This window comes from Parasteatoda tepidariorum, chromosome 7, assembly GCF_982258835.1.
Source record: "Parasteatoda tepidariorum strain Cologne lab strain chromosome 7, Ptep-v5.0, whole genome shotgun sequence".
In the NCBI taxonomy this organism is placed as follows: Eukaryota; Metazoa; Arthropoda; class Arachnida; order Araneae; family Theridiidae; genus Parasteatoda; species Parasteatoda tepidariorum.
The window spans coordinates 78,163,392-78,178,296 of record NC_141761.1 but is presented as its reverse complement, the minus strand read 5'-3'; the positions used below and the strand labels follow the sequence as shown (position 1 = coordinate 78,178,296).

Sequence of the window (14,905 nt, the reverse complement as noted above, 5' to 3'; positions counted from 1 at the left end):
TCAGTTTATATGTATTATTATTTAATAAGATTTCGTAAATGAGTAAAATAATATTATTTAACTGTTTGCCTTAAAAATTAATACCTTCCATGTCTTAGCAACTATATTTTAATAACTCAAATATTTATAGAAGAAATAAGCTTAAATCTATATTGTAAGCCTACCTCCTCTATTCATCAATTGTCTTTAATTGACTTTAATTAAACTAGTGATTGTGTTTATGTGCACTCTTAGAATGCCACGCATTAGTATTTAGCTGATGACATCACATCTCTCATATTTTGTGTTTGCATTGAAAATACAAGATTTCTGTTGTGCATATTATTTATTTGATAAATATTTTATATAAATAACAATAATCTTTGGATACAACAATTTTGGACAGACAAAATAACATTTTAAAGGAATTCTATTTACACAAGTACAATATTTCTACGAATAGATAAATACATAAATTGCATTTTCCTATCCTGATTCAGATGCAGACAAATAATTTTTGACCAAAAATAAGATAGCTGCCTACTATTAATAAATACAACATAAGCTGAATTCTGAAGTAAAAATATTTAGTTTACCTTAAATTAAGGTTGTAATTTTACACCAAAATTGAGATAAATAGATTTTCGATATATATATCTATGGAAACATGTAAAGAGTTGTCAAGTATAAAGTACAATAACTTCAGTCTTTATGTCAATAGCAACTTGGTGCTTGCAACTGATGTTTTTACACTGAATTTCTTTGCAAGTTATATATTATCATAACTATCATCCTTGTCTCTTATCTCCATTAAAAAAAATTCTAATTTTTGTTTTTATTTTATAATAAAAATATTTACATTTGGGAAGTTTTTTGAAAAAAAATTCCTTAGTGAAATAGATTTTTTATTCAGTTTAATAATTTTTTTTTAAATATTTAGAGAAGTATTACGACTAAACAATGAAATAAGCTTTATTTATAGTAATCAGTTTAAAACTTTTCTTTTTTAAATATTCCAAAATTTTTTGGCTTATTTATTCAGAATTCTCTATTTTTATAATTAAAGACTTTTATAACTATCTAAAATCAATTCAATATATATTTCTATTCAAATTCTGTATTCAAAAATGAAATAAAAACTTTTATATGTTATAACATTTATATGTTATAGATTAAAATTTCCCCTGCCGAAAATATTTTAGAAACTATACAGTTGGCAGCTATGTATTTATATAATAATATCTATTATTTCAATATAAACTATCATTAAAATTAAGTAAAATAGTTTCATTAATACAGTAGTACGATTTTAATCATTAAACAGATAATTTCACACATATTAAAAATTATATTTTTGTTTTAACTTTGTTACAATAAGTAAACTTGTGAAATGAATTTGTCTTATGATATATTAAATAAAACGTAATTTCATATAAAGGATTTTCATAAGTGTATCATTTATATCTGTGCATAGGGCCGCTCTTGCCCTATTAAAAACTTTTGCTGTCGTTTTCAAAAATATATTCATTCTTTTCAAGCCATTTTACTGTACAAAGTAAAAATACATTTTCATTTCAACTCATTGCACAACATAACATTTATGTGGACCATCAACTTATTTATAGATTCATTGACACTGTAATAGTAAAGCTAATTTATTGCAAATTAATTATAAAATTATGCATCTGAAACTGTAGATGACAATTTAGAATTTAAGATGTATGTATACTTATATCACATATTGTGCTATTTCTGTTACTCAAACTGTTTTTGTTTTTTTTTAACTTAGGGTCAATTTCTCTTTTAAAATCTGTTTTGGCACTGAATTTGTGTTAAAAATATATTCAAAAAAAGTTGGAAAAGTTTTTTTCAAAAATGTTTATGCTTAAAATAAATATAATTAATACGTATTTGTATAATATATCTTAAAACATCAATTCTATAAGATAAAAACTCTCAAGTACACGTTTCAGGAAAATATGACTAAAATTTTAAATGGTGCTCGCACTCAAATCAATATTTTTCGGTACAGAGCCAACCTTAAAATCTCGACTCCAATAATAAACTGGTGGTCCACTTGTGAAGCAGTATTTCTCTTCCATAGGTTTATCTCCATCAACATAGTACATCATGTAAAAATTGCACATCTCATCTTCCCCAGTGGATCTGAAATAATTATTCGAATTAAAATAATTTTACATACATAATACAATTACTTTTGAACTTTTCTAACGAAGCAGTACTTCCTCTTTTTTTTACTTGAGTCACCAAAAAATTGGATCAATATTAACCCTTTACTTACGGCTGGTACAATAAGTGGACTATAGTTTGTCTAAGCTAAGCACTCCTCATGTCACAAAGTCTTAGGTCGTCTGGTGCTATGGAAACAAGAATGGCGCATTTTAGAGAGGGTAGATTCACTCTAGGACTAACACAATAGACCGTAGAGATTCCTTTTCTCTCGCCGACCTTAGCCGAAGCCACTCCAAACTGGTGACCCCGCACCCTACTTGAAATAGTCATACCTCGTTACCATAGTCACCGCCACAGGTCTAGACGAATGTCTGGGGAAGTTCTTATTTTAGGCAAACTATAGAATGGCTTCATCCTGCTAAGCGCCGTAAGCAAAAGATTAATCTAAGGCCGACTGAGACTAAATTTCATTTTAAAGATGATTAGTTGTGGAGCATCAAAATAAATGGCATGTAGACATAAATCTTCAATTTTAACCTGGTTCAAAGCTGATGTATGAAAACTCCTAGTGACTCAAGCTCAAGACGAGCAATATTATATCTAATTAAAATACTGTGAAAGTAAGTTGAAAAAAAAAAGGTTTTGAACCTGGTAGCTCCCCATAAAGCCACTGAATCTTAGCTGGACACTAATTCAAGATGTACTTCTACTTGGTCACTTAAAATGCATGAAATTTCAGAATAGGGAAAATACTTCTTCTCTTGATCCCTTCCCGCTAGTCCTGCTCACCTTCTTAATACATCTACTTTAACACTAGCAATTACATGATGACGCAATGGCACATTTTCATTTAACTGTCTGGTGGTAATAATAAAGTTATGCTTACTGTGTTAGGATAAAGAAATTTTTATTTGAAGCTCAAATTAATATAAGTATTGAAGATTATGAAACTTACCCAATATAAGTGTCTCTGTCCCTAAAATTATACATAGTACATCGGGCAGCCTAAATATTAAAAAAAATTAATTAATACATGTTTTAAAAAGTTGGTCTTTAGCTTATATGTGTGAAGCATTTTTTCATTTTTACTGTCATGCAAAAAGAAAAAAAAAAATTGTGTGTTGGGGGGATAATATATATATTTATATATACGTATATTAAAAAAGAAGTTGTATTAATGTGTTTGTATAAATACGTACTCAGAAAATATATGGGGAACCGGAAAGTAATGTTTCCGTGCATTTGACATTTGTTATCTAAATTTTATTGTTAATCAATAATATATTTACCCTCATTTGCAGCAACCTTTTAATGCCGGATCGAAAAAAAGGAATTGGTTTTTAAGACTAATGAGTATTTAATGCGCCGAAACGACATTACTTTCCATTCCCCCAAATACAGTCTGTTCAAGATATCATAAATTGTATTTCAGATATGCCAACTTGCTCTGGACAGCGGATAAATATTTTCCAGTAGTATGATATGTGTGAGTCTTATTTTAGTTAATTAAATTTATAATTAGAATTTTTATTCATCACTACTTCTAAATAATTCCAAGTCTTATGTAATACGCCACTTTGCTGTAGTTAAGCCGTGTTGAGCCTTTTAAAAAATTGTCAAAATAAGTAAAAAATCTGCAACTTTTAATGTGTAGTTTTACCGTTTTTTAAACCGTTTTCTCTACTGTTTTTTACAATATTTTGTTCAATCGGAGCAGTTCGCATCGCTGGTATTTATATGCTTGTTTATATACTACAAACAGTTACATAGTTTTAATTTTTTAAATTATAGTTGAGGTCGAAAAAATGCAAGGCATGTTTTTTATTTGTAAGAATTTCAACTACAACCGTAACCGAATCAAAGCCTCACCTAAATTCTCAGGAAAATTTCTAACAGGAATATTTCTGTACCTCCCCCCCAAAAAAATGAGAGAGAAAGTGATGATTTAACTCAATAACTTTATGATATACTGTAATGATTGCCTTTTTTTGATAAATGTATATCCCCTTTGAGTGAAATTTAACTCAAAATATGAGGGAAACTGTATCACGCTAATTTACTTATGATAACAGTCAAAGTTTTGGTGGTTTTAGTTTTTGCGTTTCCGAAAAGTATAGTGATCGTAAAACATTTCGAGAACTAAGTAAGATATAAAAATACAGATGGGAAATATTTTCAAAAGATGTATTCAATGATATCTAGCTCGAGCCTTTTTTTAACCCCTAGAGAGGGAGCAACTTAATTTTAAACCGGAAACCCCATTTTTTTAATAGCAGATTTGGATTTTCCAGAAAAGAAAGTACCCCAAGTGTACCAATAAGTTTTTGCATTTTGGCTAAACAGGTAATGATGTAATTGGAAAAATGAAAACGTTGTAAGCATTGGACTGGAAGAAATTTTTTTTAATAAAAATAGACAAGTACAGCAAAAAAAAACACAAAGTATACCCTATTCTTTTGGAAAAAAAAAATTAGAAATGTTTAATAGTCTGGAAACACTGACTAGTGATATCTAGGTTCGCTCCTCGCCCCATCTCCTGATAACAACAATAGGAATAAGGTAACCTAAATGTGAGGGTCCAGTTATTTGATTTATTATTTCCCTAGCAGTAAAATAACTTGGGCCTTCATTGAACCAATATTCACTGATCATGGCTCAATGATGGTTCAAAGAGCCGTTATTTTTTGATATTTGCCCCATACAGAATTCTCAAATTCACCCGATATTTTACATTCATTATTCAGAAAATAAAAGCAAATATCGCCCTCATATAGGACCAATATTAAAAAATCTAGACATTCCAATACTGGTCTCTCGGTGCATCTTCATATAAGATCCGTATTGAGCCCAACTAGGACCAAGGTAAAATTGTTGTTAGGGTTAATAATGATTGAAATCAACGCAATTTTACATACCAAAATTTGAAAGAACTTTCTTAAATTGTTTACATGAAATAGTAATTTGACACATTAAAAATATTGGTTTTTATTAAATTTATATATTTTTTTTAAGTTGTTATTTCTTAGTAGAACAAAGTTTTAATTTTACATTTGAAATTACATAGTTTAAGGTATTTTTCGCAAAAAATTATAAGTTATAATTAAAAATATTTGTAGATATTATTATTATTATCGATATTATTTTAGAGCAAGCAAATTCTACCACTGTGGGCAAAAATAATTTTTTTCCACTTATTTATTTTCAAAAATATTGTGAAAAACGCAAAAGTATTGGGAAGAAACAGGAAATTGAGCGATATAAAATAATTCAGCCACATTTATAATGGTCATTAAAAATTTTGGCGAAAGAATGCGTATTTGCCAGCATAACAATGTAAGTCTTCTACCCAATATGCAATGACATACTACATTACTTAATACTTTCTCAACCAATGAAAATTCTCAACTTTTTACTAAAAATCGGTATTTTTTGTCAAAATTATACTTGCTTAAATTTTGAGCCACTTTGTATAAAATAAAAAATTATTCAGGACATCTTAAGAGTCTATAAATTTAGGAATATTATGTTTTAAATAAACCACATTTGATGTAAAACTTAAAATAATTATGTACTTACCACGACATCACCATATTCAATAGTTAAACTTTTATCTTCTACTGGATAAAACATCTGTAAATAATGGGAAAGAAAGTTAGTCGAATTTAAATTATTAACTACACGACATATAATTTAAAAATTGATAACAAAGATAAGTATGAAAATTATTTACTAAATATGAATGATAAAACCAAATTTATCGTAAATGGAATTAGTTGTTAAAAAAATTTTATGAACATGCAAAAATCGTTAAATCCTCTGTTTTTAGAGTCAACTGATCATGGCTTAGTAAAACAAGAATTTATCTTGCAATTTGTAGCCATACATTGAAACCCCATTTTTTTTTTTTTAGGTAATTCGGTAATTCTTAGTCATTTTAAGAAGTTTTCGAGCACCTTGTACCTTTAACCTGATTATTTCTGACTTATATTATGAGATGATATTAGAGAGCAAAATTTATGGAGACAATTCCGAAAACAATAGAGAATCTGAAAATTGCCATTGTTTCGTTTGAAACACCGGAAATCTGGAAAGTATATATAAAAATACTTGGCACGAATGGTGTTAGCAATGCTGACATTTCGATCATTTATAATAAAATGTAAGGCTAATTTTCTTTCTTATGTTTAAAGTGTTTTTAATCATTAATATGAAAATAACTGTTTCATTTTTCTTTAAATAATAAAGTTATGATCCGTCAATATGAAAACATTTAAGACTATATTTAATTTTTTAAAAAAAAACGGATATATTTTTCAATTCTGTTATTTAAAAAAATAGTGTTCCTTATCTTATTTATAAAACATAGTCCTCATATTAGTTATTTTAATGTAACCTATTCAAATACTTTTCTAATAAATTTTTCTGGAAAACACATTTTTTGTCGCATTCATACAAATACTTGATCTTGCCCAATTCGGGTGTGGGAGTTATTGAAATCTAAAATTAGTTTTACTCCTAAAGCAACAGATTTTTTAAATATTTTGAGCATATTTTTTGACAAAATGTCTAAGTTTAAAAGCGTTATATATACCAGGAGGTCACATAAATGTTGCGACTAAATTATAGGGAAGTTAGGGGACATCATCAGGAATACAATTGTATAGGAACTCATACCCAGAAATGTTGTCGTACGCGGCTAAGAGCGCTTACCTATTATGATCTGTTAAAAATCACAGGAAAAAACAGTTATTATCGTTTTTAAATTTTATTCATTTCGAAAAAAAAATAGACTTAAAATGTCATTGAAGCTTAAAGAAAGAAACTGATTACAGATTTGAAATCAGCGATACGAAAGTATCTAAGATTTGTTAAAAATTCGCCTGCAGCAGAATTTTTTTTCCTACAGTAAGTAAACTTTAATTTTTGCAAGTCATTTCTATCATATTTCTTATAGGAAATAATGTTTTTCCTATACATTAACGTTAAAAGGTTACATTCTCATGGAACAGAAAAAGGATTCTACTTCCTCTATGTATATCAACAGAAAATTATATTAATGTATTTACTACGTTACTAATTAATAATTTTTGTTTCATTTTCACTCTAAAATAAATCTATTTATCAAATTTAAAGGTTGAGTATTTTAGTGACATTAAAACTCTTCTAAGGTGCAAAAATACGTATCAGATACCCAATTTTATACAATATTATATATTATATAATAAAATTTGGTACCCAGCTTCAAGTCTTGTGAAATTATATTTTAAAGTTACAATTGTTCTTTAAACTGTATGCAAAAAGAGGAGAAAAAAATTATTAGATCAAAGCAATTTTCTTCCCTAAATATTTACAAAAAGATCCATTATTGTTATTTCTTAACTTGTACTCATTTTTTCTTATTTCTCATATCTATAATGTAACCGTGTACATATATATATATATATATATACGGTTCTCAAGTTAAGGTTCGAGTGGTACGCTAGGAAGTAGTACAGCATGTAATGACGCATTGAGATGAGTTTTCTATCTTATCTCACGATAAAAATAATTTTAATGCTTCCTTTGCTACCTACTATATGCTGAAATGTTTCAAACTCATACTTAAAACGTGCCATTAAATCTCACGAACCGTTTCTTACGGTTCGTGTGATTAAATGGCAGCCGGACAGATTGTACATTATTACTAAAACATAATACGCATAGAACTTTGACAATATCGCGAAAATCTCTTGAAAGTAGTTAAAATGGAAATAAAATCTCTTCCGCTTGGTTAAAAAGACAGGTAAACAGCTTGTAGGTGAAACAAATTGGTTAATATATTGTTTAAAACTTATTAAAGTGTTAGGATTGGAGAAAAGGTTGATGGATTAGAATGTTAAATACAGTTTTGCTGTGCATTCAACTTAATTACCATTAGAGTTCATATGCTGTCGAAGGTAATTACGAATGTTAGCCTATGTGGTCGCTAAAGGTGACTATAGCATAATGGCAGAAATAGTAATTTTTCAACATATAATTGTTCTTAGAATGGCGATAAATCTTTAACGTTGTAGAAAATAAGAAAAATAAAATTCGAATATTATACCTGAGGTTCCTGTGGATCATGTTTCCCAATAAAATGCCATTTACCTTCTTTGTCAATCTTATATCCGGAAACAACCTTACCTAAAATGAAACATTTATTTTAAGACAAAACACATGATCTGATTCTTACAGGTGAATTTACCAACTTTGACAAGTTCATATAAAGGAACCAAAATATATAATGAATTTACCTGGAATTAAACACTTCATTGTAGGACAAAGCCTCTTACCTAATTTTACAGGCGAAGATGATAATTTTTCTGCCTAAATTTTTATGTTATTTTTTTCAAATACTTTTTATTCAAATTTTTATAGTTAAACTACACACAAAACTTTTGTTGACCTATTTTAGAAATATTCTTTTTCGAAAGTAAATTTAAAAATATCAAATATTTAACAATCCAAAAAAAATGTAAAATTGTTACGTGGCAAAGCAGAATCTTTAGAGAGCTTTTGCGTTGCGTTAACGAAAACGCAAACCTTATTCCCCATGCTTTAGTGCTGCTGTGCATGCTTAGAAATAGCGTATCTCATAAATAACGTAGGAACGTAAGACGCCTAAGCTGGTGTGTAACATCTGAAATATTTCTCCTCAGAGAAGTTTTACATTCGGATTCTTTAAAGATCCGAAGTGTCAGAAGGATGTATTAATGCACATAAAAATGAAGTGAATGCCAGGGCAATGCAAAGGCTGGGAGTATGTTCTAACAGTAAACAGTGCGCATGCGCCGTCATAGCGTGCGTTGCTATGGCGACCGCTGCTGTTTGATATTTTTTTTAGAATTCTTTTTTTCGTTTTAATTTTACTATGCCTTAAGTTGGTGAGTTTATTTTTGAGACATGGACCAGTGAGATTCTATAAAATACTTCTTGAGTTGCGAATAAAAGAGGATTTCATCATTTGAACGATATTTTTGTTTTTATTATTTTAATTAAGAATCAAGAATTCTAACCTACAGTTAAATAAAATTTTCATTACGGAAAGTTCGGTAACATATAGAATTACATCTGAAGCATTTGAGAAGAGAAGACGAAGAGTCGAATTTGTAAAGTAAGAGCTTAACTTCTTATACTTTATTGAAAATGTTATTGGAAATCTTAAATGAAGCTTGTTCTAACTACAATATACACGTATACTATGTGACTCTTTGACATATTACTTGACGTATACTATATTACTTTGCTTCTCCAGTGGCAATATATGTGTGTTATATGTATTCGTATTATAGTTATCTCTTAAAGTTAACGTGAAGGTTTTAAAACTAATTTAATCAGATGGACTGAAATGTGAAATGAAGTGAACTTTTATCCGTCCAGCTTTTCAGAATTTTTTAAATATATAAACATTTTTTTACTTACCTAATGCATGAGTGTGTGTCCGGAAAGCAAAAGGATGTAGCTTGAGGGGTTCATTAATTTTGCATGCAGTTTCGAAGTGCTCTGTTTGGAGAAAATATACAAAGGTATGTAAATTACTCTAGTTTACAAATATGCAATTAAATAAAAAAAATAGTTTAAACATTTTAATTTTTTAGCTGGCAAGAATAAGAAAATAAATACTTGATGTCTGATCTCAAATAAGACTACAAAGTCAGCGGAAAGGATAAAAGAGAGTCAAGGTTTTTGCACACACGTGACGCGTGACTTTAGTTTTATTTTATTTTATAACTGTCGTTATACAGCCGACCAAATTTTTTGGGTTTACGACTACTAATGTTCAATTCCATAGCCTTGTAATTTTGAACACAATCCAAAAGACAAGTGAAATCCTGGATCAAGTATTGAGAGAAATTTGTCCTCGTGGAGGACTTTTTGATGGAACTAACCCACATGTGCGTTACATGGACAGAAAACCTCTCACGGTTAGTCTGACGACAAGGGGAGTCTAACCCATGATCCATCTACCACTGAGGATATTTTACGTCAGCACTGTGGTCGGTGCAAGTCAGATGCGGAATTTGTATCGACCGGCCAAAGCTGGGATTCGAACCCGATTCACCTCATTGGAAGACGAACGCTCTCTCTCTCCTGAGCCATCACGGCTTGAGTGACATTAGTTAATATTTATTTTTTAATAATAAATAAATGTAACTACGTTTCCTTGAGCCATGGTGGTTCAGAGGATAAAGTGCTCGCCTTTCAATGAGATGACCTAGATTAGATTCCCAGCATTGGTTGGTCGAAACGACTCCCGGCTCCCGCTAACCACAATGCTGACATAAAATATCCTCAGTGGAACATGGATCATGAGTTCGTATCGTCGGGCTAACTGAGCGAGTTTCTCGTGGTTTTCTTCTCCATGCGGATTAGTTTCATCAAGAAGTCCTTTAAGAAAACTTGTTTGCTTAAATGTTTGATCCAGGACTTTCTTTGTCCTGTTCAAAAATACAAGGCTATGGAGTTAAACATTGATAGCTGGAAACTCCGGTTCAACGCCAGTTATCAAATAAAATATGTATAATTGTCTGAATAATCTAAGTACCACTGGCGATTACGTAAAATAATTTATTTATATTCATAAAAAACCTATGTTTAATTGTCCCTCTAACGTGTAATTTATCCATGAAGTATGCGAAAAGTTTTAAATAGATAGAAAGCTTTATGTAGCTAAAATAAAAATCTTATGAAAAAATTTGCCGTTTCTTCGTTGCATAATTACTTTGCAACTATTTATAGCATATATACTTTTATTAGCTAGTTTGAATTTAATTTAAAACAAGGAAAACATACAGCTTGTTCTGTAGTCGCGGACTTTAAAATATAGTTTATAAAATCCTTGTCAAAAAAAAGTTTTAAAAGTATACACCGGGAATCGCAAATTAACACTAGATTGCCTAAGGAAGTCATTTTGACTGCTTTTAATTTCAATTAGAAAAACAATGGTGTATATAATGACACAATTTCCTAGAATTTTGTACAACATATAATTTTTTCATTGTTAATATTTACTAAAACTTGTTACATAACTGTAAATAATATAAAAAAATATTAAAAATTTATTTTAAACAAATTTTTTTACACATTATTTATACTTTTACAATCCTGTCATTTTGACTGCTTTTGGGCAATATAGGTATATACAGTGAGACCTGTTTTTGTGCGGTCCTTTTTTATGCGATTCTGTTTTTGTGCGATTGGTTTTATGCGATTTTATTTTTGTGCGATTTTTTTTGTGCGAATTATTTTTATGCGGTATATGAATCTTAACGGCGTTAGCACCAGTTTAATGTTTCCTATCAATGTGCATATGCATGTTGTGGACGATCTCTGATTACGTAGTTTTCTTGACAACGATGTATCTGAACTTCGCGATGCTCTGCTTATTTACTTTCATTAGTTCATTTATTATCGTCAACTCCATTTTCTCTTCTGTTTAAAATTTATTCTGCGCTAAACAAGTTGAAGTAAATCAGTAAAAAATCGTTTGCTGTGTAAAAATACTCAGTATTTTAAAATTAAACCGTTATTTTTATTTTGTTAACTCTCGTCTGCGTGTATCTCAAATATTATACGCTTCGTATTCAGAGTTTTATACACGATTCATTAGATTAAGGATTCATTTTATAGTGAGATTAAAGGTAAAAAAATTAATTACTTTTGTTTCTATTTATATGTAGTTTTTCTGATTTTTATTTTATTTTATCTGATCACTGACTTTATGGTACCAAAAAACAAATCAATTGAAATCCTATCTTCAAGCGATTTTCAACCAATTCATTCCAAGAAGATGCGCGTTTTGGATTACGACGAGTAGCAGCAAACTATTTAATGTATAATTTGAAAACTTCTGCATGTATATGTGCAATGAGGAATTAAATATTTTTTAAAATTTCTTTAGGTCTAATTTAATTATTTAATTTAATTGAAAGCATTCTCTTATCTATTTCATAAATCATTGATGTATTTTCTAAGTCCGACTTTTTTTATGCGGTCCCTATCAACCGCATAAAAAAAGTTTTTGGTGGTATATAGAACAAACTTGTTTATTACATATCAGAATTTATAAAATTTTCGAATTTTTTTTTGTGCGATTTCTTTTATGCGGTCCCTATCCACCGCACAAAAAAAGGTTTTACTGTACTAAATTTCAGTCTTTCTAGTGTTAATAATAAGGAGGGGGAAAACCAAAAACGTTTTCGAAGTCTGTGGAGTCACTATGAGAAATGCTGGATGAAAAATATATCTGATAAAGTCTGAAAAAATATCATTGATTGATGATTCCCTGATAGAAAAGTTGGGCACGTTTCTGTTAACCATCTAAGAAACTAAGTTCTACTTTCTGCTGCAATCAAACCTGTTATAATATTTTCAGTTACACCTTCCTCAGTAATGATTCGTTAGATTACAATAACGCAGTTGTTTTTTCACGCATAAATATTAACTTGTTACCTCTAATGTGTATTCTTTTTTTTTTACTTTACTCTAAAAATGTATATATGAGGGGAAATAAATATCCTGTTATTTTTAGATTCTAAACGTTTCTACACTTTTCTTTTTTTGAGAAAATTACAAGTTTTCTCAAACAAGTTTTACGTCGCATTTGTGAAACTGAACTAAGTTATAAATAAAAACTATTAAATTAATTCACTTCTGCTATAAAAAAAAAGTAAACCCTTAAAAAAAAGCCATATTAAAAAAAAATTTATAATAATGACTTTGCATATTTTACTCTTTAATATGATATACGAAAATAATTATAAATCTTAAACTCAGTATTGCGTATAAGTACAGCAGTAAAATTAGTTGTTTTTTAAGCAAAATATTTCGCTGTGCAGTACAATTTTAATCATTGCACCGCATTTTAGCTGTATAATTTAATGAACATTATGTTATACAGGCTTAAAAATAGGGATTTAATATTTATTTTAATAAGGGAAAAAATAATTTCAATTAATTTTACGGAAAACGAAATTGTTAAATATAATACCTTCTTCGCCTGCTCTTATTTCTCCACCTGTTCCCAGTACGTACACCCCAGCTGCTTTCGTAACTCTGAAAAAGGTAAAAAAAGTTTTTTCAAAAAAAAAAAATGAAGAAAAAAGTTTTATAGTTTACTCGATTAATTACATTTCTTAATTAACGATTTAATGAATTAAGATACTGAAATGACGTATGAATTCTTGATATAATTAATGATCTTGATATGACTAATTAGCACCTCGAAATTCATTTATTTATATTGTTATAGACGCACAAAACGAACACAAAATAATTTAGCAGAGACACAACTATTCAAACACTACCATCTTCCTTCACGACTCTTCAGAAAAGAACCAACATAAAAGAAACGTTTGCATCGCCGTCTAGTGGCCAGTTTCTTACAATATTATCGAACTTACGAAGCCAATCTAAAAAAGTAATTTCACCGCCGTAATCCATTTATTTTTAATAATATTATTCTTTTCAAAGTTTGACTATTTTTCTCTATCTAGTCGTCACTTTGGTTATTTATTTTTACAGACTTGCTGTGAAAGCTTTTTTAATGCCCATATCATGCCAGCACCCCGCCATGTTCAAGTAGTGAACCACAATTTTGACTTCATCGTGGACTTTTCTTATCCTTTCAGTCAAATATTTTTTCAATTTACAGAACATGAGATAGTAACTGAGAGCCAAGTCTGGATTATAGACTAAGCGTGTGATCATGTTCTGTTGAAACTATTGCAGAAGAAAAGGAGTTTAACGGGTGACAAACAAAATACGAAATTCGATGTTTTTCTTAAGACAGGTGTTACTGACTTAGGTATTCAAGTGTTGACACAGCGTCTACAAAAACGCTAGAACCGAACTAACGATTATGTAGATTAGTACAAAAATAGTTGACCTTAAAATTTTATAATATTATACTGTAAAATAAATGAATGAGTGTTTTTATTTCGAAAAATATATTTAAGAAGGCATGTTTAAGAATTTGAAGCCATTATCTTCTATGCTTATTAAGAATCATGCTATTGCTAACCTAAAGATAAGTGAGATTTTTGAAAATTTGGATAAGTCTAATAACACGAGTATTTTTTAAAGTAATACGGGGGACTCGGAACAACACGCCATAGTATAATAAATAATGTCATTCAAATTTAGAGCAGTATAGTCGGTTTCGACTCTAATGTCATTAAATTCTGCATTCAATTTCATTCTAAATGATGCTTGATCGCATTTTTCGTTCATATAAAAAAGTGGTCAAGGAGATATATTATACTGACCTATTCAAAATTAGAAGCGATGTGGGTTACATATTTAAAAAGATGGATATGGTGATATAGAGGATGTTTTGGTTGTTATAAAAAAATAATGACTTGGCAAATTTTAAAAGTAGCGCTTATTTAGAACCCTTCATTGGCATACTGTTGCAAAGAAATTATTTATTGTATAACGATTACTAAGATAATAATTAGCACCAAACCTACTTTTTATGTGAATTATTTCGGATTCTGTTGATTGAATATAGGCTTTTAAATACCAAGTGTCTACAAAAACGATGGCCTGTCTGAAAATTATAATTAATTGTTGAAAAACATAATACTATTAAAATATATAGCTTTCTGAATTCCAGCTATTTCTCTCTCAAATAGTGTAAAAATTAGTAGCACATTTTTCCAACAGATGTCAATGTTTTTCAAAGTGGAAAACATTTGCTGTAACAGCGAAA

General features: G+C 29.3%; 1 protein-coding gene across 1 annotated transcript in view; it reads right to left on the bottom strand.

The window, feature by feature from the left end:
- Positions 1–306: 306 nt before the first annotated feature.
- Positions 307–14,905, bottom strand: part of LOC107445310 (peptidylglycine alpha-hydroxylating monooxygenase) — a 56,155-nt gene continuing 41,556 nt past the window's right edge. Inside the window, exons 7-12 of the mRNA XM_016059674.5 lie at positions 13,184–13,248; positions 9,616–9,696; positions 8,258–8,337; positions 5,749–5,802; positions 3,128–3,177; positions 307–2,145 (exon numbers count right to left, since the gene is read on the bottom strand). Coding sequence (XP_015915160.1) covers positions 1,971–2,145; positions 3,128–3,177; positions 5,749–5,802; positions 8,258–8,337; positions 9,616–9,696; positions 13,184–13,248 — 505 coding nt within the window. The 3' untranslated portion in view covers positions 307–1,970. The remainder of the gene's footprint in view (positions 2,146–3,127; positions 3,178–5,748; positions 5,803–8,257; positions 8,338–9,615; positions 9,697–13,183; positions 13,249–14,905) is intronic.